The sequence below is a fragment of the Lynx rufus genome, unplaced genomic scaffold, assembly GCF_022079265.1.
Source record: "Lynx rufus isolate CCGP_SWC_20201006 ecotype Redwood Valley unplaced genomic scaffold, mLynRuf1.p SCAF_20, whole genome shotgun sequence".
In the NCBI taxonomy this organism is placed as follows: Eukaryota; Metazoa; Chordata; class Mammalia; order Carnivora; family Felidae; genus Lynx; species Lynx rufus.
Genome location: NW_025814835.1, coordinates 712852 through 737295, shown reverse-complemented (window position 1 = coordinate 737295; position 24444 = coordinate 712852). Strand labels below are relative to the sequence as shown.

Genomic DNA, 24444 nt, shown 5'->3' with positions numbered 1-24444 from the left:
TGCTGGAGCGCTTTCTTGGCCGGCGGGCCCCACAGAGCCTTCCGCCGGTTTCCTTATTCGGATGAGCCTGCAAGGTGTTCACAGGGAGGCCGAGTCTGGTCTGACCCCTCCTGGAGGACGGATGGGGTGCTCGGCCCCCTTGTTGCCGTGTCCCCGGCCCCTCGTGGGCCTCGACCTCCCTCTTGCCCCCTGTGTGCTCTCTGCGCCTCGACAGGAGGCCCGGCCACACTCGAGAATTCCTCAGGGAAACTCGAGCCGTGGTTACCACCAACGGGCAGAGACTGGGCAGTGGCCAGGTCTGTCCCCACTTGTGACTCCCACAGCTGTGTCCCTCTGAAGTTGTTTTAAGGGGCACAGGAACATAGGAGCTGTGCTTGCAGGAAGAGTAGTTTTGGTTACCTTAAGCAAGCAGTGGGTGGGGACCCTGCCCACGGGGCCAAGGCCCGTCTGGCCTGCGCGGCCCGGACGAGCCTGCCCCGTCCCCGAGCTTGGCCCCTGGAGTCGCATCCCCGGCTCACGCAGCTCGGGACCTTCCGCCAGCTCAGGGACCGGGGTTCACAGAGATGCTTCTGCGCCCGCGCCCTGGGCTCACGGGGCTCCGGAAAGTTAGCTGCTCTGTGGGTCTTGATGCCTCTGAGACGGGAGAGTGCGTTTTTAGTTTCCTGTTATGTTTTTCCGGAGGAGACGTGAATGCTGCTCCCTCGGGCCGCTGGTCTGCACTTTATCACCGAGTGGGTTCATCTGGTGGGTAATTTGTGCTGGGACTTCAGGCGTCCCGAGAGGCTGGTGTGGTCCTGGCACACAGACGCTGCTCCGGGCTCCGCGTGACTCACATTTCCTCCCTCTGTCTCCACCCTCCACCCCTGCCCGCCCGCACTGTGAGGCAGAAAAAGATTTTGTCTACTTTATTTATAATTTCTGAATTGTAACGCACGTACATCTCTTCTTTGAAACCAGAATGGGAGCGGGAACCGTGGCTGGCTGTAACTGTTTGGGGACAGACTTCACAGGAGATGGGGAGGAGGGAGGTCTCAGCAGGAGACGGACAGCTGTTAATTCCAAGTAACCACCCAGCCGGGCCCTGTCGCGCTGGCCAGCCATCGAGGGGCTTCCGGAGGCCAAGAGCTCAGTTTGCAGTCGTTCCTGCCGGTGAGCTTCTCGAAGCTCCCTCCCTCCAGGCCTGGCCCACGGGACACTGAGCCCTTTCAAGGCCCATCGGGAGCCTTTCTACCTTTTTTTTTAAAACACGCAAACGGCCGTCGGGGCAAGGTTAGAAATACCACGCTCTGCGTTTCTGTATCCCGACGTGGCGAGAAGCGGTCACAGAAAGGATTCTCTCGCTCAGCCAGCTGCTACTCTGAGCGGAGGCGGGATTGTGGCTCCCGGGCCCCGACTCGTTACTCAGAGTAACTCTGCTCCCAGAACGCACGCGGTAACCAGGTCTACGCTTCCCGCCGGTGCACCTGGAGCTGGAGCTGGCGGGTCTGAGAGCCAGGACACCGCCCGGGTCCAGGTGCGGAGACCACGCGCCGTTTACCGGGTCACCGGCACGTCTCCTGTGTTTACGAGCCCTCCCGTGGCTGCCGTGGGGCCGGGGCGGCGGGCCTGTGGACGCGGGCAGGGTGGGTTTCGGGGCGCTTGCTGCCCGGGGCTCCCTCCCACGGAGCCTGGGGTCTTCGGGCTCCACAAGGCTCCTTGCCCCCGCGTGTGGGCCTAGCGCGTCCTCTCCGGTGGCAGCGCTCACACGGCGTTTTGCTCTCGCGCATTAGCCAGCACGGTGCGAGCGGACGGGGCTGTGGTCTCCGGGGTGGCCCGCGCCTGGTCGAGGCAAGGGGGTTGGGGTGGTGTGCTGGACCGGGCACGCGGGTAACAGCCTTCGTTCTGCCCTTCTCTTCCAGACGGTCACCACATCTGGGAGGCTGAGGCAAAGACGGACAGAGGCCTGTGCAAGCCGGTGAGTAGGGCTTCCCGCGACACGAGCCGCTGGAAACACCGGGGTCAGGGCGCAGCACGCGCCAACGGCGTGAAGGGCTTCCTGACACCAGTGCTCTTAGGACCCAGACCAGCCTGGGGCGGCACAGCGGGGTGACCCGTAGGAGGGGACCCCGCACAGGGGAGCCTGGGACCCTCCCGCGCGGTAACTGCTCCCGGTCACGTGGCAGGCACCGTGGGCACGGGGCCTTCGCCACCCTCCTTGTTGTCGTCGCCAGGGGCCCGCACACAGCGCCGCCGCCGTCCGCCAGGAAGACCGGCTGTTCTGAGCCGCTGAGCGGGCGTCGCACCTGCCCGGGCTCGCCGGGCCGCGCGAGGCTCCAGCAGCGTCCTTGGCACGACCTCGTCTCCCGCCACTCGGTAGACTCTTGTTCTGAACGTGAACTGGCTGGCTGTGAAGGCGGGTCTCTGTGCTGCTGATTCCGTTTTGCCAGTTAGCTGGTGCGCTTGCGGGCGCCGGAAGGCGGCGGGGCAGGTGCCCGGGCCTCGCTGGTGCCGCCAAGAGGATCCCGGGCCGCAGACGCCCGGCACACCCACACCCACCCACACCGCCTTTCTCGGCCTCCTTGGCTCTGTTCGCACGTGTCGGTGCCCACGTGGGTGTTTATGGGGGACGTTTTCTGTCTGGGATCACGCAGCGGGTCCAGCTTTCTTACGGCTCGCGTTAGCGCGGCCCGTCTCCTCCGTCCCCGAACCTTCGTCCGTGCCTTTGTGTTTAAAGTGGTTTCTTACAGACCGCAGGTAGCCGGGTCTTTCTTTCTGTCCACTCGGACAGCCTGCTGATTGGCGTATCTAGGGCGTGAGTGTTCCAAATGATTGCGGACGCGGTGGGATTAACGTCTGCCACGGAGGGTGTGTGTGCACGTGCGTGTGTGTGTGTGTTCTCTGTGATCCTAGAAGAGCAACAGTCTTCAGGCTGACGCAAAACACACTGTGGCCGCAGGTGACTGAAAAAATTCAGAGTTCTTCCAAGCTCAGTAGCTCTTCCCCTGGCCACGGGCACAGGTGTGTGGGCACAGGTGCCACGGGCACAGGCGTGTGGCCCTTCTTCTGACAGTGGGGGGACGTGGGGCGTCCACCTGTTCAGAAATCGTGTTCAGGACAGTAACTTGCTGCTGTCTTTGGGCTCCCGGGGGCCCTGGCTGTTGGAGCCGGGGGACGGGGAGCCTTGGGTGGAGGGGTTTGCCGAAGCCGTCAGGTAACCGATCTCTGCCCTGCTGCTGGTAGGACCTGAGTCACTACTGGAGATGCCTGTCCGCCGCGGAGGTGGCTCTTTGACGGCGGCTTGGTTACCGCAGGCCCGGCCCTGGGTCCTCACGGGTGGCTCTATCGGGACGAAGCATCTTTTCTTGAGACTTAAGCCTCCTTTCCCAAAGCTCTGATCCGTTTACCAGAAGCCTGTCCAAGTGGTGTCATGTGGAAAAGATTCCTCCCTGGTCCCAGGGAAACTTGTGCTCAGGACCTGGCTCCCCTTCCGTGCTGTCTGGGCCCGGTCCCGCGCTCAGGACCGCACACGCACGCTCACGCACGCTCACGCACGGGCACGGGCTCCTTCTGGCCCCGGGGCATTTCTCGCTGCCTGAGGAGCCCTGAGCAGCCCTGAGCAAGCGCCGTGGGCTCCGGGCGGCTGGGCTTCCAGAAGGGGGTCCCCCGGTGCAGCAGGCCCAGCAGCTGAAGTCCGCTCCAGACCACCACGGGCCTCGTGCACACCTCCCCTGAGCAGGAAGAAGAGACCCGCAGAAATCCTGCAGCTCTCTCTATCGGGATCTTTCCTGCCAAGGTTGTGGGAGGTTTCGTGTCACTGGGCTTTCTTTTGCACTTTGAACGGCTGCATGTTTTAAAGGGAGCTTAGCAGTTAACAGCCGTGCGTTTCAAAAGAAACGTAACAGTACGTGCGAATGATGACGTACTTTATCTCTTAACTGAGGTTTAATTTTACATATTATTTCTAATGACAAAAGGGTATTTATTCATTGTGGAAATTTGGAAAATACAAAAAAAAAAGAAAAAGAGAACAGAAGCACCTTGTGTAATTTTACCACTGCTGACGTGTGGGCGTATGTCCTGCCAGGCTGTTCCCGGTGTGCGTGTGCGTGTATTCACACACGCGTGCCGTGGCTGTCATATCGAATGTGCCTTCTGCACGAAGCGGGATTATGCTGCACACGCAGTTTATACGCTAGCAGGAGCCCTCAGCGGGGTTTCTTGTTCCGTGGGGTTCTGCGTGCCACCTGTAATGCCTGGTGTTTCCGTGGTGACACGTGTCCTGTGGCTGCATACTCCCCCTTCACCGTGCTCCCGGGAGGACGGTGTCGTGCACGTCCTGTTCAGAGAGGTGAAGCGTATCAGCCTGTGCCCGCATCGGAACGCGACCCCCAGTCGCCTACAGCTTACAAAAACCAAACCCGCAAAGCCCAACTGCTGACGAGGGCCTCCCTGCCTGGCACGCCCGCCCCTGCCCCACGTGACCCGTCACGGAGACTCAACCTCTTCCTTGCTTGTCTTCTCTTCCGTGGACGCTAGACTCCACCGTTTCCTCCACAGCGGCTCGCCCCCGGTGGGCGCCAGCTGTGTGCGGAGGCCGGGTGGGAACCCAGACCCGTGCTCCCGAGCCAGGCTCCCGACCACGGGCCGCACCGCCGCCCGAGCCACCTCCTGGCCAAGACGCGCGGCACTGACATCCCTGTAACTGCAGCGCGGCCACCCTGCGCAACACCTGCCCTCGGCACCATCGGCTGCACGTGCGCAGGGTCACGTCTGCAAGGGGCCAGACGCTCAGGCTACTTGTTGCTTCTTCCAAACGGGATGCAGTTATTGAGACGACAAAACCACGTAGCCTGGAGGGAGCGTGGTCCCAGGGGAGGGGCCCAGGGCAGCTCTCAGCAGCAGCCTTCTTTGCCTCGGTTTCTTCATCTGTAACAGGAACAGGTTGGGCCCAAAGTTCTGTTCGGTTTCCTGTTTTAATATTCATACGATTCCATTACTAACCTGATTCAATCAATTTTGCTATTAAGCTGGGTAACAAAACCTGATATGATGGATTTTTGTTATACATTTTCTTTGCTTGTTAACTTAAATCATTTGACAAAAGCAATCGAAGAAACATTTTGGGTGTGAGATCCTGTCCCTCCCGTGAAATCAGGTACAGCATGAGCCCCCGTGAGGACGTCGGCACTTTGGTGCACTGCACGCTGTCGGCTGGGGCTCAGGCCCCCTGACCGCCAGCCCGCGTCTCCCACGATGCCGTGCTGCCTCACGTGCCTTGTTTTATACCCGCACTTGAAGGAGCGTAATTTTTGTGAAAATGTCGTCAGTTCGTATTTTAAGCCATGGGAAGGTACCAGTGCCCCCCACAGCCCCCATCCCGATCTGTGCTTTCTTTCTAACTGTCCACACGCCCCTCGACCTGCTAGGGTCGAGCTCACCTGTTTGAGGGAGTCTGGGAGGCCATGACGGGCTTCGAGCCTTCGTCAGAGAACCTGTCCCCAGACACGTGTCTCCAGGAAGCCGGTCTCCTGGGTCTTCAGTGCGTTGCCTGAACAGGGGCTCACAGCTCCATCCGTGGGCCAAACGTGGAACTTTTCTCTAGTTTCCAAAGGCCACTGAGCCCTTGGGTTAGGGCAGGCAGATACATCCGGGTGTTCCAAAGACCGAGTAGCTCCTCTCTCAGATTAGCACCAGCGGCTTGTCTCTGGGGCCGAGTCGGTGGATCTTAGCTGAAGCCCCCAGCCTGCCTCCCCCCACACGCTCCGCATCCACGGGCTGCCCGGGTGTGGCTGGCAGGCTCGATCCGCCCAGACGTGCGCCCGCGCCCCGGGCAGACTCTCTGTGGGCAGCTTCTTCCAAGCAGCCCGCACGGTCGGGAGCTGCTCGCCGTGGCCCCCACGCGGGCTGTTTACTGCAGGGTGCTTCGTGTTTGCGAGATGCTCACCGTCTCCCTCCTCTCTGCCGTTTGCTCGCCAGAATTCGTTGGTGGTCGAGATACCGCCTTTCCGCAATCCGAGAATAACGAGCCCCGTCCAAGTCAGTTTCTACGTCTGCAACGGGAAGAGGAAGAGGAGCCAGTATCAGCACTTGACCTACCTTCCCGCGAACGGTAACGCTGTCTTTCTAACCTTAAGCGCTGAGAATGAGCCCGCAGGGTGCTTTTCCTAAGAGACGCATAGATGCCAAGATGCTGTCGGGGTGAAGCGGTGTATGCGGAAGCTGTGTTATTGTCCTGTTGACAGGAACACGTCCTTGAGCGCTAAAAAAAAAAAAAAAAAGTGAAGCTTTCAGTGTATTTTCCTTTATTACTGCTGTGGGTGGGGGCTGCATATTGGGATAATGACGGGTCATTTTTGCTGGCCGCTTGCAAATAGAGAATGGCCCGAGGGGAGGAAAAGTGCAGCCCTTTTGCGCCCAAAGGCTGAGGTGGTCTAGGTGTGTGTTTAAGTCCTGTAGATGTGTAAGGTGGAAAACCAAATAGTTATCATTATTTGGCAGGTGCCTTTAGAAGTAAACCCGTGGCATTGAGCCTAAAGGCCGGTGCCTGATGTGGTCATTGACTAACATTAACGATTTCTGTGCTCGGGCTGAAACCCCCACGTCACATCTTTGGTCGAATAATTGCACCTTCCTGTGACTGTGAGGCTTTCAGGCCCAAGTACCTGTCACTCAACCAAAAACCACCCTCGTTGAGGCTGTGTGTTTACGCATTCTGAGGATACAGCCTTAGGACTTAGAAGACAGTTCACCTTTTCAGCTTTCTAAGGTGTTTCCTTAAAGAAAATACCAGTGTTTGCTTTTGCCCCCTGAATGTCGTCCTCAGAGCATCACCTGCTGCTCTGAGTGGTCCCAGCTGCGGTCATCCTGGATTTCATTGTGTTCTGTGTTAAGGTCATCAATGGCGGCAATCTTCTTGTATGGTAGCTTCTGTTCTAAAAGCTTAGGAGATTCGTGTGATTTAAGAGGGAAGTTATGCCCTAAAAACTATGGAAAAAGCAGCCATGTTACTATCTTGGTGAAGTCAGGGTTCTCTGAAGGTTTTCGTTTTCTCTGACTGTAACACGTAATACCGAGTAGATGATAGAAAGCCCTAGAATGTCCGTGTTGATATCAAACCGTTAGAATTAACCGCTTTGGGGGCAAATGTTGGCCGTGCCTTTCAGGATTTGAATGATACGATCTTGTTGCGAAATTGCATCATGAGACTGCACACAACATAGCACCGTGTGCCCGTGAGCCGCTCACGCCAGGCCGGTCTGGTCTGTTCTCTTGTCTGCGACCCCGTCCTGGGTTATGTGGTCTGCTTCATGCAACTCGGTGAATCCTATCTGTTCTTGGAATAAGGTGCAATATATCCTACAAAAGAAAATATTTAGTCGTTTTGTGAAAATGTAATGATTGTATGCTGATTAAACTTCAGGCGTGATTGACCAAAAGTTGAACGTTTCAAAGAAAACCAGGCCTTTTAAGAAAAACTGCTTTTTAAAGCGGTTTAGAAAATCTCTAACGTTAGTGTTTCCTGCAGTCCCTGCTCCAAGTTCACGGTGCCCCGAGCAGTGTCAGGGGTGGAGGGGCCCCCGCCTGTGACCTGCACATCTCTCCTACGGGGGGCACACTGAGCCCCCAGGGACATGTTACTAAGACAATGGGATGCAGAGGGCAGTGTGTGGGCCATCCTGTCTCCCCGCCCTGCAGCGGGAATCACATCCTACAGCCTTATCCCACGGGGTCCTGACTGCGCTCCACCCCAGTGCCCCGGCGCCCCTCTCTCCACCTGCCCCAGAGACCTCGCCGCCCCCCTCCCCACCCCCTCCATCCGCCAGGCGCCCCGCCGCCACGTGCCAGGCACCTCACACACGTGCTCTGGACTCTGTTCCACTTGGACCTCCTCTCTGTAGCCGGTGCTCCGCCCCAGACATCGTCTGTCCCCTAGCGCAGGGGTCAGTGACTGTGGGCTGGACGTACCTGCCATTCTGCTGGCCTGTCTGCCTCTCTCAGGCCTCAGTGACCCTCCACGCTTCTCTCCTTGAAATTTGCTTCCAGCCCCTCGGAGCCTGAGGCATCCTCGCTGCCGGCCCCTGGGAGCACCCGGCCCTGCCCCGGCTTCCCGGGGCGGCAGGCGTCTGCTGCCCTGTGGGGTTGGGACGAGGCCACGCGCCGCTAGGCTGTAAGCTCCCTGGAGCAGGACCCTCGGCCGGGATCTGACCTCGTGGCTGAATCGCGGGGTCTACCCTTACGTGGCTTTAAGAATAAATAAGTGAACGAATGAAAAACTAGAACCCGTGTGTCTGGTTTTCGGTTTGGTGTTTCTCCTGCCGTGCACTCCCCAGGCTCGCCCAGCCGTGAGCAGGACGCGCAGACCCGCACTCGGCACCTAGACAGCGCCCCCCACCCTGTCCCCCTGGGCTGAGTCTCCCACCTCACGGACCGCGACTGTCGACTCTGAGCCCAAAGATACGTGCTGTGCTGTGTCGACGAAAGCTTGGTAGCGGACGGGGCGTGCCGCACAGACTAGAAGACGTCGGCCTGTTTGGGGCGGGCTCCCGTCTGAGGGCAAGCACAGCGGGGCCCCGGCTTCTGTGTATTCCGACGGCAGGTTCTTTCCAAGGTTATTAAACGTGCTGTTGAAACGGGCAAGGCTTTGGAAGTAAGTCCTCTTAAACTCTACCCGAAAAACTTATTTTCATGTTCAAATGTGTAAAATCAAGTGCCACTCTAGGGTTTCCGTCAAAATTAGCCGTGGGTACAGGTGATGGTGTGGCCTCAGTTGTCCTCATGGTGGGCTCTCAGACATGTGACCCCAAGGGACAGTGCCCCCGGGAGGCCACCCTCATGCAGAGAGGTGGGGACGCTCACTGCCCCCGTGTGGCCCCTGGCGGTGCAGGTGATGGAAGTGAGGGGGTCAGAGCATTTGTTGCTCGGGGACACGTACTCTGGTCACCTTCCCCGCTGCTGGGCTCAGCTCGCCGGTGACCTTCTGACAGCCGGACGGCAAGCGAGTTGACCGCGGCTCCCTGGGATGACGCCCTCCCCTCTTTCCATCTGCACCACACGCGTCTGCGGGGCCTCCGGTCTCAGGGTCGTTCCCAGCGGTCGGCCTGGAAGAGGCCATGAGGCATCACACGCAGGGCCTGCCGGGCTGCAGTGGAGCGCGGGCCCCTCTCTGGGTGTTGGCCGTGGGTGTGACGGGGGGTGGGGGCGGGGGACGGAGTGCGCACCTGTCGCTCGTGCCCCGGGGCAGCACCTGAAGGCAGCCGTGAGAACATCCGGTGCGATCCTGGAAGACACCGCAGAGGACACAGAGCCAGAGAGGTTTTCTCGTTCCTTGTGTGTCACCGTTCCTGTTAACTCTGCCTCCCGCAGCCCCTGCAAGGAGCGCGTCAGGCCCCTGGCTGGGCCGTGCGGGCCGTCAGTGCCCTGGTGCCCGCCTCGGGGCGGACTCTGCCGGGAGCGGGGGCACCTTTCACCGCTGGGCCAGCTCGTGTTAGGTGTGGAGAAGGACTTGACCCGTGGGCAGCGGCTCCTGAGGTTGAGGGGAAGAAGAGTGTCCACGTCAGCGGTGACTCTGTGGGCTCATGTGCCCGACGGCTGCCCCAGTGCCTGGGACAGGCAGGGAGGGGGCAGGAGCTCAGGCAATAAGCATTTCTGCTTATGGCCTCAAACTTACATACCAAGGTCAGTCTGTCTTTAAGATGAGAAAATAAATGGTGACAAACTATCGAGTCTCGGAGAGTGCGTCTTTGTGTCTGAGATGTTCGTAGTCGGTTTCCCAGAAGGTGCCTATGATGGCTCCTGGCCCCTGCTCACTGTCGCTTGTGGCTGAACAGGTAGGGGTCCTGGAGTTCCCCCAGGATCAGCGGGGATGGCTTTGGGGACACACCCTTGTTGGAGGTCCCGGGCGGCCAGAGCTCCCTGCCCTGGGCCCTGCCTGTCCACCACCGACAGACAGTAGAAGGTCACGGCCGGGGACCACTTGGCATGGGGCAGCTCCTCTAACAGAGCCCTCTTGGGACCGGGGTAGGGGGAGCTCGGAGCCAGGTGGCGGGGCCGGGGCTCTGTGGGCCCGACGTCAGCAGCTGGAGGAGGAACCACGGGAGGAGCGGGGCTCACCGCTCGCCACGGACCTCGCGGTTACGGTAGTTGGTAGCCCCCACGAGATAGGGAGCGGAGGGACGCTATGCCTCCGCCCTGGCAGGTGCAGACAGGAGTGGATTCTCTGTGTTCCGTTTGCATCGTGTGGTCCGGAAATGAGAGTCCCCAGTGCCAAGGCTGCCGATGGGAGGAGCCGGCCGCGAGCGGCCTGCGGGCCCGAGGGCCAGGGCGGTCTCCCTCCTGTGGCCACCTGCAGACCCAGCTCTCCAGGGGCGGCCCCGTCTGTAGATGGAACCACGGACAGCGGCTTCCGGTCCCGTCAGCCCAGTGGCCTTGTCTTCACAGCAAGCTCTGGGTCTGCCTTTTCCACTCAGCTTTGGGCCTCGTTGCTTTTCTGAGTCCTTTGTGTTCAAGTTTGGTCCCAAAGTAATTGCCTCCACGAAATCCTAAAGATGCTTAGTAGTGACTCAGCTGGGAGAAGCTTCACAGCCCCTTGGGCCCCCGGGCCCTTGTCGCAGCCCCCAGGGCTGGGTGGGAGGGCACCCTCTGACAGACTCCTCTGGGCCAGGCCTCACCGGGGCACCCACTCCCCACGTCCCCTCGTCCTGTGGGTAACAAGGAGGTGGGCTTGGTCCATGCGGAGCTCGCGGGGGCCGAGTTTCCTAGGGCACTGTGCCCCCGCTTCTTCTGAAGAGGGCTGCGAGGCATAAGCAACGTGGTCCTCGACCCCTAGGCCCTGCCGGGCGAGTGTCCCCACCCCACCGGATAGGAGCTGGGGCGGAGCCCGGCAGGGCAGCCTGCCACCGTCCACAGCGGGGTCCGCCGGGCCGAGACCTCACCCGAGCCCCGTGTGCGTGCGGCCGGAGCTTTGCCTCTCACGGAAGACCTTCGGGGCTCAAACAGAGAAGACTGCCACGTTTCTGACCCACGGGTATGGAGGGTCAGGTTGGCCCAGGTGGCAGAGGGGGTGTCCGTTCTGGGGACTCCTGCCCACCCTGGACTCCCTTCTCAAGGCAAAGCAAAGTCAGTGGTGCCCGTCCCATGACCCCAGGACACCCGGCTTCGGGCCCGCTCTGGTCAGTGGCACAGCTGGTCCCCGTGGACATTGTGGAATGTTCTTCCCGAGTCAGCTGAGCCGTGTGATAACCACACCGCCGAGCGAGCACGTTGGGAGTGGGGCCAGTGCACGGTACACGGCTGTGAGCGCTTTGAGCGGGACACTCTGCCGTCGCTTCTCGTCGGAGCCTCGCACAACCTCCGTGAGGCTGATTTTATTAGGTCCCGGTGTTTACTGGCTCCCCTGCTATTCCAGCCAGAGACTGAGGGACCGGTGTTCTGGTTTCTGCTTCCACATCTTCAGCCTGCCCTGTAGAGGTGAGGGGAGCTGGCTGTCCAGCGTAGCTGGGTCTTCCTTGCCCGCAGGAGCCAGGCCCTGGATGCCCTGGGTGGGGACCGTCCCCACCAGCCTGGCAGGAGCTGGAGAGGGATTCGGGAGCCATCCTCCAGGCTCAGGAAGGCCGGCTTCCTCCTTCCGTGGCGAGATTCGGTTTCCCGTATCACCTTCTGGACGCCGCGTCTACCAGTGCTCGTCCACGTGTCGCTGGCCCTGCCGTTGGGTGTCGGGTTCGGTCGTGAGAGGCCCCCAGGTGTCAGAAGCGGGGCTCAGGCGAAGGAGAAGCGGAGAAGCGTTTCCCTCCCGGGCGCCTGGCACCCCCCAGTCAGACGCCCTGACCACCAGGTCAGACGGCACAGGGACCCTGACGTGCTGGCCACAGGGAGAGGATTTGAACTTGCAACAGACTGAGGGGTGGACCGTGGGACGGGGCGCCTGGGTCTGAACCTGTGTGAACGAGCACGAGTCCGGCCTGCTTAGGAAACGGGAGAGCCACTCCACAGGGGGCGTGTCTGGGGGGACGCTGGGGGCCGGGGAGTGGGGGTGGCTGTGCCCAAGTCTCCTTCACAGAGTCCGAGCTGCCCTCAGGGACCAAGCGGAGGGGGCGGGGCACGGGCCGCCAAACACAGAAGGACCACGTGCTGTGGATGCGCATCCTGTCCCTGGGAGCCTGGTCCCGCCAGCTGTGGGGGAGGCAGCCCCCTGGGCCCTGCCCAGAATCACAGCCGGGGGTGCAGCTGCTTGGGAGCAAACAGCAGGACCGTGGATCTCGTTCCCTCCAAAGGCGGTTTCGGCCGCTCCTGGATGAAAATGCTCGATGCGCCTCGTGGTGTGTGCGATCCAGTGTGACTGGTCGGCAGCTCCCCACAGGTGGGGACCCAGAGGAGATGGGGGTTGGTGCCCCATACGGGGTTCCGGCCCCGTCTCTCAGCCTCGGTCCCCACCCGCAGGACCGGTGTGATGCCACCGGGTCGGGATGGCCGTTGCTGCCTGGCTCCGTGGAGCGTCCACAGCCCCGTGAGCCCAGAGGACCCTACCTGGCTGGAAATGTGGGAGGTTTGGCGTAGATGCTGGTTAAGCTGTGCGGAAAAGACGGGGTGGAGTCCCGAGTTGAAATGCCCTCCGTGTCCGTCATCGCGTGGCTCGCGGGTCGGTGTGCGTCAGCTGGCCCGCTGGTCCCCCCGCCCCCGACCAGGCCCCATTCCCTCTGGGCTCCGGGTGTGGAAATGGTGCGTCCTGCCCCTTGGGGTGGGCCCTTCAGGTGGCTGCGGTTACTACTTTGCCTTTCTCATTATTTGGAAAAGTCATGCCCTGAAGTTATCATCGTGGGTGTTTATACTGACAGTAAAACTGGGGCTTTAATGTCAGGCAGCGAACAGAAAACAATCTGATCTTTGTTCTCTAGGGTTTAGAACAAAACCCCTTTTGTCCAGAACCGTGCAGGGTACCTGGGGAAGTGATCCAGGCCGACGCAGCTGGGGTCACTTGCACGCGTGCGTGCGCCGGGAGAAGGGGGTGGTGGGGGCGGCTCCCTGCACCGTGTGGTGGCTTCGGCATCCGGGGTATCTTGGCACGAGCCGTTGCAGATGAAGGGGTTCTGGGGGCTGGGACTCCGGGCCGGTGGGTCACATCTGGGGAGGGCTGCCCACAGGTGGCCGGCAGATGTCACCTTCTTGCCGTGTCCCCTCACGGCAGAGGAAGGTCTCTCTCTTGCCTGTAGGATCAGGGCTCCCCGGACTTCGTTCAGCCATCATTGCCCCCTGAAGGGCCGTCTCCAAATACCAGCTGTGGCGAGGCTAGGCCTTCAACCTATGGGTTTGGGGGACACGGTGTGGTTAGTCGCAGTGTCTCTGGCCTATCCGGGGCCAAAGAGCGGGGCCCTGACTCGCGAACCCCCACTTCTCCCAGTGCCAGCAGAGGCAGGGGTTTGCAAACGGGGGGCACGCGCCAGTAGCCCCCGCACGCGGACTGCCCATGTGGCCCCCTTGCCATTTGCTGGGTAGGTGGGACTCTGTCCTGGGGATAGGGAAGCAGGCCCACAGGAGTTATGCAGTTAGCCAGTGACTGTGCAGCCCGTGGGTCACTGCAGGACTCAGGCCCCCCATCCGTGTGTGCTCCCCGAGGTGCGGGCCTCTCGTCCCCCCTTCTGTGTGTGCAGCAGGCCGCACATCTAGGAAGGAATATTTTTTTTTTTAATTTTTTTTTTTAACGTTTTATTTTATTTTTGAGACAGAGAAAGACAGAGTATGAACAGGGGAGGGGCAGAGAGAGAGGGAGACACAGAATCTGAAATGGGCTCCAGGCTCTGAGCTGTCAGCACAGAGCCTGACGTGGGGCTCGAACTCACGGACCGTGAGATCATGACCTGAGCCGAAGTCGGACGCTCAACCGACTGAGCCACCCAGGCGCCCCTAGGAAGGAATATTTAAAAGGAAAGGCGGCAGATAGGAATTGTGCTTTCTGCTCACCAGCTTTGGGACTGGAGAGCATTTCACAACTTGTGTCCTGCTTCGTTAATCGAAATCTGAGTACTGGGTCAGGTGCTGGGGCCACGAGATCGCTGATGTTTGGGGACCCAGGACTCGAAGAACGGCTTTGCTTTCAGGTAGCTGAGGTGCTGATGGGGGGGTGGGGAGTTCCCCCGACGTTTCCATTACAAACGGGAAGCGCCTTTGTCTTCTCGGGCCCCTGAGCTGGAGGGTTGGCCCAAACAGCATCTCGAAATTGAATTGCTCGACTTTGCTCTTCAGCAAGAGGACAGGGTGTGTCTGATCATGGGCAGGACATGGGGAAGACTTGGGACGGCTGGTCTGGTGTAAGAGGGGACCGTGTCCCCCTGTCCGCTTGGGGGAGGCCATCACATGTGTCCGTACTGGCTCACAGGCCTCGGGATGGTCTGAGCATTTTCTGGAGGGAGTCCCGTCACGTTGCTCTGGGCCAGCTGTGGGAGCTGGTCCCGGCCACTGCCGTCTCCATCCAGGAGGGGTCCTGGGGGTCGGGGACTGCCTGGGGGCCAAAGCCCCGACCCTGCTGCCGGGTGCTGCTACATCACCTGCTGAAATTGTCAGTGGCGGCCATTTGGCACCTGCATGGAATCCCTAGGTGAGAGGGAGCGGCTGACCCAAAGGCCTGGCCGTCTCGGGGGAGACCGTGAGCCTGGCTGGGTGTGTGCACTGTGCACTCCGCTCGAGGGGCACGTGGATGGGGTGGATGGGGTGGGATGGGGCGGCCACACCTGGGGACCCACGCGTCCACCCTGGGTCCCACCCTGCGGAGCAAGGCGCACACTCACTGCTTGAGCTCCTGTGTGAGACACAACAGCACAGCCCATGTGCGAACCACGTGTGGGCCACGAGGCCTGTGCTTGGATGCCCCAAAGCACCCGAACCTGACGAGCATCAGGGAATCTGCTTGGAGCGATTCGAGGGAGGTGGCCGGCACTGCCTTGAGCCCCGCCTGACCTAACCTGGGGCTCTGAGGAGGGCCCTGCTCTGCCCACAGGAACAGGAAGCCGCTGCTGTGGGGCGGGGGGGGGGGGGGGGGGTCGGGCCCATTTGCCAGACATGGGGTTTCTTCGAGCCAGGCCAGGATGTTCTGGAATGGCCTTTGGCCCACAGATGGCCATTGCAGGGGCTGTGGGTGGAGCGGGGTCCTTGCGGAGAGGCATGCCTGCCACACGGCCCAGGAGAGAAGGCGCTGCAGCCTGGGGACCAGAGGTCCTGTTCGGGGGCAAAGCCCCTCCTGAGACAGCCGCCCTTTGCCAGGGCATGGGGTGCCCGGCTTCGGGGGGTCGAGGGGACGTCTGCTCTCTCCTCCGCAGAACGCGGTCGCTGCGCTCGGGGTGTGAACGCCAGCAAGGCCGGGGCGGCACCCCACCTCTTCCATGAGAACAGGCTTTGTGAGCGGCGGCCGCCTTCGAGATTAACACTAATCTCTCGCACGTTTGCTGTAACGAATCTGGATTATAAACTCGTCTCCTGTCCCGGCCCCCCGCCCAGGCCAGCGAGGTGGACGGCGGGAAGGAACCAGACATGGCGTCACACCAAGCGCCAGGTCTGGAAGGAAGCTGCTCTCGGCCGTGGCCGCGGCCCCCCAGCGCTTTCCGCACCGCCCAGGGCCCCGCGCAGGACGCGGCCCCTTTCTTCCCTCGCTAATAGGAAACAGGAGGCGGCGTCTTGCTCTGATTTACAGCGAGGACGCGCGTTTGCTTTGAAATCCAACACAAAAAGTGTGATTTAGACGCCGGATGTTCATGCTTGGAGCCCCTGAAGGTGCCACGGGGACGGCGGGAACCGTGGCTGCCGCGTGGATGTCCCGCGTCCCCGGGCCTGGTTCCCAGAGCACATCCGCCCCTGTGTCTGCTGCCCTTCGCCTGTGGTCGGGCCTGTCCTCCTGTGGCTCCCACCCCCCGGCCCTGAGCCCCGGGGTCTCTCTCTTGGTGGCTCCTCTGTCACCCGTGGTCCCTGGCCTGTGTGGGACCCTTGAGCACAGGGGGGCCACTGTGTCAGTTTATTCCCTGAGGGAGTCTGTCCAGGGGCTTTAGGCAGAGGTCAGGCCCACCTCATGGGGTTGGTGGGGTCTCGGCTGCCAACACAGGAGGGACGTGGGCACCGGGCACCGCAGTACCGAGGAGCCCGTGGGGGCCAGGCCGGCTGGACGGGGTGTGGTCCAGCCCCATGGCGTCGGTCCTGCCACGACTCTCCACTGCCCCCCCACACCATTGGACGGTGACCCGTGTCCTGTGGGGCAGGCCCCACGCTGCGAAAGCTTTTCCAGAAGGTCCTGGGGAGCCCAGTGACACGGGAGTTAATGCCGGTGCCACCGGGAGGCCTTAAACAGGTCATAAACAGCATGCACGAGCCAGCAGACCCCAGCTCGCCCCTGCCCGCCGAGGGCGGCTGCCGGGCCTCTGACCAGCCTCCCGGGGTCCCCGGTTCTGGCCGCTCGCACCGAGCCCCATCCCTACGTGGCGGCTGAGTCGCGCTGGCCGGCCTTTCCCGGCAGCTGGTTTGCCTGTGCGGTTCTGAGGCTCAGTGCAGACGGGATAGGAGTTTTTAAAGAGCTCAGGGGACACCTCGCGGGAGAGACGAGTGGGCCCCGTGCCTGGCTGGAAATCCAGTGCAGTGAAGACAGAGGTCCCAGTAGGGTTTCATTTAATCCGCCAGACACGTACGTGTTCTCAAGATCAGGAACTTGAAAGCTACCCAGCGAATTCGGAATTTAACCTCCGCCGTTCCGTTCGCCGGCACGTCGCCGCTGGACCGAGTTCCTGGGGCCCCGCCAGAAGGTGAAGGCCTGTCTGCCTCTCTGGGCCTGACTGTCGCCTGGGCCGTTCCGGATTCACAGTGTGCGGGAAGCAGGCCGGGGCGGTCCTGCCTGGGAACACTGTCACCCTGCAGGCCGCGTCCCCTGCCACCCGGCACTTTGGGTGTGACGTGAGCGGGGGCCCAGCACTGTGCCCTGTTAACCGCGGGGCAGCTGGAGGTCCAGCTCCCCGCCCCACCTCGGGGAGGCCGCGTCAGGCTGCGCCGCAAGGCACAGCCTCTCCCCAGAGGCGGGCTGCCGAGCCGGAGGCCCCGCGGCTGGGGGCTGGGGGGGGCTCGACGGCAGAAACCCCGGCCACGGCAGCTCCAGAGTCAGTGGTGGCCACTGCCGGGTGGACGGAAGTTAACAGAGAGCCCCCAGGGGCGCGAGCGCTTCTGAGGGGCCACCCGACACGGCCACTGTTCCCACGCACGCGCACGGACGCTGGAGCCTAGGGACGCACTGCGCCTCAGGTGGGGCCAGCGGGGGCTCCTGGGCCAGGGGCCCGAGGTCACTGTGGCCCCCGTGAGGAGCAAGGCCCACTCTTCCGCACGCGCACCCAGGCCCTCGCGGGTCCTGGCTCCTCCCAGAGACCCGTGACGGTGGCCCAGAGCACGTGTGATGGACACGCAGCGATAAAACGCCACCCCGAGAAGAGCTGCTCTTCCTGGGTCCCTCCTGCGGCCAACTGCGCTTTTCTCTGGACGCCCCCGCGCTGGGACTCGCCCGCAACCAGAGCCCTGCCCCCCGGGGCCCGCGGAAGAGAGTGCGCTCACCCGGCAAGAGTGCAAGAGCGGTGCGCGTGTAGCGGCCCTTGGGGACACGCGGCTGACGCACACCTGCCCGGCGCCCCCACGGTGCCCGGTGTGAACGCCACCCCTCGCTCTGCTGCTCTCTGTCCGGCCCTCCTGCCCCCAAAAACGCGAAGCAGAAGAGAGCGATCCTGTGGCGAGCCCCGGGAGCCGAGCACCAGGACTTGGCGGCTCTGAGGGGAACTAGACACCCGGGAACCTGCCGGTCACATAGCGCGGGCGCCGCCTTCGAACGGAGATTAGATGGAGCCGGTCGCCACCTCAGGGCCGTGCCTCGTAGGCGCTGCTGCGTAAGAAGCGGCCCTGCCGTCCACGGCGGCCGGCAGGTCTCGGGGCGCGGACGTGCTCTAGTGAGGGCCGAGGCCGGGGCCACGCGGCCCACAGGCTGGTCCCCCCAGTGCGGCGGACCCCACCGCCACGCGTCCCTCACGCGTCGGTCTCCCAGGCAGAGAGGGGAGGGTGGGCGGGAGGGTCTGGAGACAGCCCCTCACCCAGGAGACCTTCGGCTGCGTGGGTGACCGTCGCGGCACCAGCTGCGCCGTGAGCCGGCTTTGGGGAACAGGCGAGGAGGCGGGGCCCTGGGAGCGCGCGGGGGCAGGAGATGCGGGAAGGTGGGAGGACGGAGCGGGTCCCGCGAAAACCCACAGCACACCCGCCCCGTTTTGGAAGCCGGAGACGCTCGCGCCGTCTGGCCCGGGTCTGGCAGAGAGGACGGGCCGCTGTCCCGCTGTCTGCCTCGCGGCCCTGCTTCCCGGCGCGGGAGGACGGGACGGCCCAGAGCCGCGCCCCGGCTGCGTGGCCGGGGTGGCCTGCGGCCCCGAGGCGGCTGCCCCACGGAGCCGCCTGGGTGGGTGCGTTCTCCCCCGCACGTCAGAGGCTTCCCCCCGCCGTGTAGTCGCGGACCGTTTCTCTCGGGGTTTCCGGACATCTCCGCGCCACCTCGGTGCGTGTTCGAGTTCACCGAACGTGCAGACGTTTATCAGATAGGGCGTCGGTAGCAGGAGGAAGGCGGTTGTACATCCAAGTTAAAATTTTCGCTTTGATTGCTACAAATCCGCGGGCCCTTGGGTCCAAAGCTTCTACTGCAGTTTGCAAATGGATTTTTATAGCACATTAGTGCTGGGGGGGATTCCAAGCAAAACAGTGTTCTCAGTATTAGAACCAGCTGCAGCTTTCTGGAGACGGTGACTCACACCCTCCTCTTAATTGGGTGGGAGAACCAGGCGGAGACGCACGGGGACTCGGGACGCTGTTTATTTTGCGAGGGCGTCCTGGCCACAGCCCGCCCCATCCCCCACCCATCACGGCGTCTGCAGCCCGTGTTCATTCCTCTCCTTTCCTTCTTGCAGCTCCAACCATAAAAACAGAGCCCGCAGACGACCACGAGCCTGCCCTGACCTGTGCGCCAGGGGGCCAGGGCCTGAGCCCGCTCCCGCAGCCGCGCTTCAGCCAGCAGCTCGTGGTGCCACCCGACCCGGGCTCCTGCCTGGTGGCCGGCTTCCCGCCCTGTCCGCAGAGAAGCACCGTGGTGTCGCCGCCACCCGGCGCCGGCCAGGAGCTCCACGACCTGTCTTCCGCCGCCTACGGCAAGGGCACGGCCAGCCAGGGCCACGGCCACCTTGGACTTCAGCGGCCGGCCGGAGGGGTGCTCGCCGTTCGGGAGACGCCGAGGCCCGTGGGCGTGCACCCCGGGCCCCCCCAGCAGCCGCCCCCCGCCCTGCTGCAACCACAGGTGAGTGCACGGCTGAGCAGCGGCTGTCCCCTGGGCCTCCGGCCAGCTCTCTGTCCTGACAGCCCCTCCTCCTCACCACCGTCCGGTACCCAAGAGCCGACCTGTTTGCAGTCCTGCAGCCCTACCCGCCCATCCGAGATGGGCCGCCAGCAGCACCGACTGCCGAAGGCTCCGAGGAGCGAGTCTGCAGCCCCCCGGCCCCCGCCGCTGCCCGAGGTGCGTGAGGACAGTAGGCATAGTCTGGCTCCCTTTCCCGTAACGGTCAAGCGAGAGCCTCAGGAGCTGGACCAGCTGTACCTGGACGACGGTAAGTGCCCGTGGCCGTAGGTGCGCTCAGCCTGGCGCCGTGTCTGGGAGTGTGACGAGGAGGGGTGTGCGCCTCAGCCACCTGGCGGGGGAGCGCGCCCGGCGCGTGCGTCCGCGCTCCGGGCGCGTCCTGCGGCCGGCGCGCTGCCTGCCGCGTGGCTCCGCTCCGTCACCCCGCCCGGGTGTCCCCGTGGTGCCGGTGGCCGCAGACCCGCAGGCCCAACGCGGCACCAGGCGGAACAAGTTCTGTTTGAAGAGGCTGCCCCGGCACGTGGCTTCGGGTCAAGCTTTCTTGCTTCTTGGCGCCTTAAGGGCCTCCCGGGCTGCGTGAACGATGTTTCAACGGCGGCTTAGCCGAAAGTGGTGAACGTTCTGCGGCGCACCGCTCCGGTCAGGCGCCTGGCGGAAGGGTGATAAGGAGCCGGGCTGCCCCTGAACGGGGACTCACAGCCCCCCGTGTGGGACCCACCTTCCCCACCCCCCCCCCCCGCCAGGCACACGGGCTCTCTCACCATCCAGCGTGCCACGTCAGGGTGGTTCGGAAGGGAAGGGCCCTCAGGACGCCTGCAGTCAGGCTACGTGGCAGGCAAGTCCACGTGCTGGGGTCTGTCCACACAAGGAGGGCAGAAGACACCCCGTTGTTCTTAGCGCAATCACTCTGCAGAGTTCTCTTTCCTGCAGGACAAGGTGCTGCCTGGCCCAGTGCAGGCAGGTGGCACACTCGCACTCGGTCACCTGACTGCTGGTGGCTCAGGCACGTGCCCAGCGGCCCCGTGGTCTGCCCAGTACAGTGGGCCCGGTCAGTGCCTCCACAGGCCCTGCGTGGATTGCGAGCGGGTGCCGGGCCCGGTCAGCGGGTCCACGGGCCCTGCGTGGATTGCGAGTAGGTGCCGGGCCTGGTCAGTGGGTCCACGGGCCCTGCGTGGATTGCGAGCGGGTGCCGGGCCCGGTCAGCGGGTCCACAGGTCCACGGGCCCTGCGTGGATTGCGAGCGGGTGCCGGGCCCGGTCAGCGGGTCCACGGGCCCTGCGTGGATTGCGAGCGGGTGCCGGGCCCGGTCAGCGGGTCCACGGGCCCTGCGTGGATTGCGAGCGGGTGCCGGGCCCGGTCAGCGGGTCCACGGGCCCTGCGTGGATTGCGAGCGGGTGCCGGGCCCGGTCAGCGGGTCCACGGGCCCTGCGTGGATTGCGAGCGGGTGCCGGGCCCGGTCAGCGGGTCCACAGGTCCACGGGCCCTGCGTGGATTGCGAGCGGGTGCCGGGCCCGGTCAGCGGGTCCACGGGCCCTGCGTGGATTGCGAGCGGGTGCCGGGCCCGGTCAGCGGGTCCACGGGCCCTGCGTGGATTGCGAGCGGGTGCCGGGCCCGGTCAGCGGGTCCACGGGCCCTGCGTGGATTGCGAGCGGGTGCCGGGCCCGGTCAGCGGGTCCACAGGTCCACGGGCCCTGCGTGGATTGCGAGCGGGTGCCGGGCCCGGTCAGCGGGTCCACGGGCCCTGCGTGGATTGCGAGCGGGTGCCGGGCCTGGTCAGTGGGTCCACGGGCCCTGCGTGGATTGCGAGCGGGTGCCGGGCCTGGTCAGCGGGTCCACAGGTCCACGGGCCCTGCGTGGATTGCGAGCGGGTGCCGGGCCCGGTCAGCGGGTCCACGGGCCCTGCGTGGATTGCGAGCGGGTGCCGGGCCTGGTCAGTGGGTCCACGGGCCCTGCGTGGATTGCGAGCGGGTGCCGGGCCTGGTCAGCGGGTCCACAGGTCCACGGGCCCTGCGTGGATTGCGAGCGGGTGCCGGGCCCGGTCAGCGGGCCCACGGGCCCTGCGTGGATTGCGAGCGGGTGCCGGGCCCGGTCAGCGGGCCCACGGGCCCTGCGTGGATTGCGAGCGGGTGCCGGGCCCGGTCAGCGGGTCCACGGGCCCTGCGTGGATTGCGAGCGGGTGCCGGGCCCGGTCAGCGGGTCCACGGGCCCTGCGTGGATTGCGAGCGGGTGCCGGGCCCGGTCAGCGGGTCCACAGGTCCACGGGCCCTGCGTGGATTGCGAGCGGGTGCCGGGCCCGGTCAGCGGGTCCACGGGCCCTGCGTGGATTGCGAGCGGGTGCCGGGCCCGGTCAGTGGGTCCACGGGCCCTGCGTGGATTGCGAGCGGGTGCCGGGCCCGGTCAGTGGGTCCACGGGCGCTGCGTGGATTGCGAACGGGTGCCGGGCCCGGTCAGCGGGTCCACAGGTCCACGGGCCCTGCGTGGATTGCGAGCGGGTGCCGGGCCCGGTCAGCGGGTCCACGGGCCCTGCGTGGATTGCAAGCGGGTGCTGGGCCTGGTTAGTGGGTCCACGGGCCCTGCGTGGATTGCGAGTAGGTGCCAGGCCTGGTCCGTGGGTCCATGGGCCCTGCGTGGATTGCGAGCAGGTGCCGGGCCCGGTCAGCGGGTCCACAGGTCCACGGGCCCTGTGTGGATTGCGAGTGGGTGCCGGGCCTGGTCAGCGGGTCCACGGGCCCTGCGTGGATTGCGAGCGGGTGCTGGGCCCGGTTAGTGGGTCCACGGGCCCTGCGTGGATTGCGAGTAGGTGCCGGGCCTGGTCAGTGGGTCCACGGGCCCTGCGTGGATTGCAAGCGGGTGCCAGGCCTGGTCAGCGGGTCCACAGGTCCACGGGCCCTGCGTGGATTGCGAGCGGGTGCCGGGCCCGGTCAGCGGTGCTTCTTGTCTCCTCGGGTAGAAGCTTTACTGGGCCCAGGTGCGCACGTCCCCTGCTGCTGGACTCAGGTGGGGCTGAGAGCTCAGGGCAGTGCTGGGCACATGGCCTCCTGCCCCCCAGCCTCCGTGGTCAAGGCCTTGCAGCCTCCTTCAGTCGTCGTCCCTAAAAGTAACAGCCAGATATGGTAACCTCGTCCCTCTCACTGCAGCTGTTTCAGTGAATGTCCCATTTTCACCGTTCGTATCGTACGGGCTTCCCCGTGACAGAGCTGCAGGCATCCTGTCGGAAGAACGTTCCCTTCTGACGCTGCTGTTCCAGAAGCGGACGGTGCTTATGGGCCCGTCCCACCTAAGCGGCAGGTGCAGCCTGGCAGGGGGACCCATGAGCCTTCAAGGCAGTGCAACCCCAGCCCCAGCCTCCGAGCACCAGTGTTTGCCCTTGGCTCGGTGACCCGGGGCTTTGCAGACTCCTGTCCGCTGGGGTGACCCGGGGCCTGCCCTCTGTCCGCTGGGGTGACCCGGGGCCTGCCCCGGCTTCTCCATCCCCAACTTGGCTACGAGCTTTCAGGTACTTTTGTTCCATAAACGTTCCACCTTCAATCCTGGAGCCCCCTTGTGGTGTGTGCCTGCCGGCTCCTACGGGAGACCAGGCCCCTCCTCCTTCCCGAGGTGCAGGCCCTGACGAGCTCTCAGGGACACCCCAGAAGCCGGCAGTCCGTCCTTCAGAACCACACTCTGGGTCCACAGCTGCCCTCGGCAACCTCAGGAGGTTTATCACCGGCGGGAGGTGGCGCCAGGTCCCTGTGGGTACCTGCGCTGCATTCGGTCCCCTGAGGCGCATCAGGCCCGAGGCGGCCAAGCTCCCTGCCTGCCTTCTCAGTGCTCCGTGTTGTCTCGGGAGGTTCTGGCCTGGCCCTGGGGCCGGGAGGGCCCGAGGGTCTTGGCCGAATCTCCAGTGCCTTCGGGAAAGCGCAGAAGACCGGCCGGGCAGGCTCTCCAGTCGGCTTTGCTGCCCTAGTGTCTTGAGGTCAGAGGCGGTCTTGTTAGGGGTGAGGGGGTAGGGGCCACCTGGGAGGTGCGTGTGACGGGGGTGTCCCGCGCCCCGTGAGTCCACAGGCGTAGGATCTGTTCTCAAGAGGGCGCCATGGCCCCGGCGAGTCTCTGGGTGCCGCCCAACTAGAGCTCACCTGGGTGGGTGTTGGATTTGGTGGGGAGGGCAGAGCTGATGGGGGGGTCCTCCTCCAGGCCCCTGGTCCCACGGGGCCGCCGGCCGCACACGCGTAGCACTGACTCCCGTCTGCAGGGGCCCAGCCGTCAGCCCAGTGCTCGCTCACGGAGCAGGGCTCTGGGGCCACGCTCTGCAAGGAGCCACCACCTCCCTGCTGGCTCCCAGTCCTGGCCTGACTCCCTCCATGGCGCCTGCCCCACCTTTCCCGCACTTCCTGTCACCCACCCACCGTCATCAGCTGCTGTACCCTCACTGGGGGGCGGGGGGGTCTCACACCTCCATCCACTTTGTGAGGTCACTTTCTCAGGGATCTTGTCTTCTTCATCCAAACATCCTGCCTCGGTCTCCCTGGGCATCTCCTCCCGCTCTGAGCCTCAGCCCTGCCCCCCTGACAGCAGCCGTCTGCCCACTGGCCTTTCTTGGTGATGCTTGTGGTCCTGGGCCCCCTGGGCAGCGGCTCTGAGAGCCGGCCCGTGAGGCTGCACGCAAAGACGTTCCCTCTGCCTCCGTTTGGGGCTGGATTTATGGGTCCTTATTTCCACAAAGGCCCCGTAATCCGAGCCCGGCTATAAACAAAGCTTTTCAGTTTTAGCTCATGAGAGCATTCCCGGGAGATATTTATTGTTGTTGTTGTTGTCGTTGTTGTAATTTTTTGGTCAGAACTGGGATCGTGGTGAAGGCAAGGGCACCGCAAGCCCCCGTAGCAAGGAGATAACGTGTTTGTAGAAATACGCGCGCTTTTTCACTCGCGCACGCCGACGCGTGCTGTTCCCCCTCTGCCCTGGTGGTCCTCACTCAGACCTTGAGCAGCTGAGGAGTAGACGCTGGCCTCGGACCCCTTGCAGAAGTGGCCCTGAAACGTCCCCCTCTGGGTCCTTCCAGAACCGGTCGTGGGTGGAGGGGACGAACCTGGGACCCG

The 24444-nt window shown here is 63.7% G+C and overlaps 1 protein-coding gene across 8 annotated transcripts in view; it reads left to right on the top strand.

The window, feature by feature from the left end:
- The window catches only part of NFATC1 (nuclear factor of activated T cells 1), a 106956-nt gene that overhangs the window by 55467 nt on the left and 27045 nt on the right, over positions 1 to 24444 (top strand). For 3 of the 8 annotated variants that reach the window (XR_006963267.1, XM_047086146.1, XM_047086148.1), the window contains exons 7-10: positions 1899 to 1954; positions 5956 to 6088; positions 18930 to 19312; positions 19424 to 19619. Coding sequence is in view for 7 of the 8 variants with exons in the window: in XM_047086146.1 (XP_046942102.1) it covers positions 1899 to 1954; positions 5956 to 6088; positions 18930 to 19312; positions 19424 to 19619 (768 nt within the window). In the remaining variant the exon portion in view is untranslated. Of the gene's footprint in view, positions 1 to 1898; positions 1955 to 5955; positions 6089 to 7142; positions 7416 to 7504; positions 8614 to 18929; positions 19313 to 19406; positions 19620 to 24444 lie in introns of those variants that run through there. The other 5 variants (XM_047086149.1, XM_047086150.1, XM_047086151.1 and 2 more) reach the window with 5 other exon arrangements.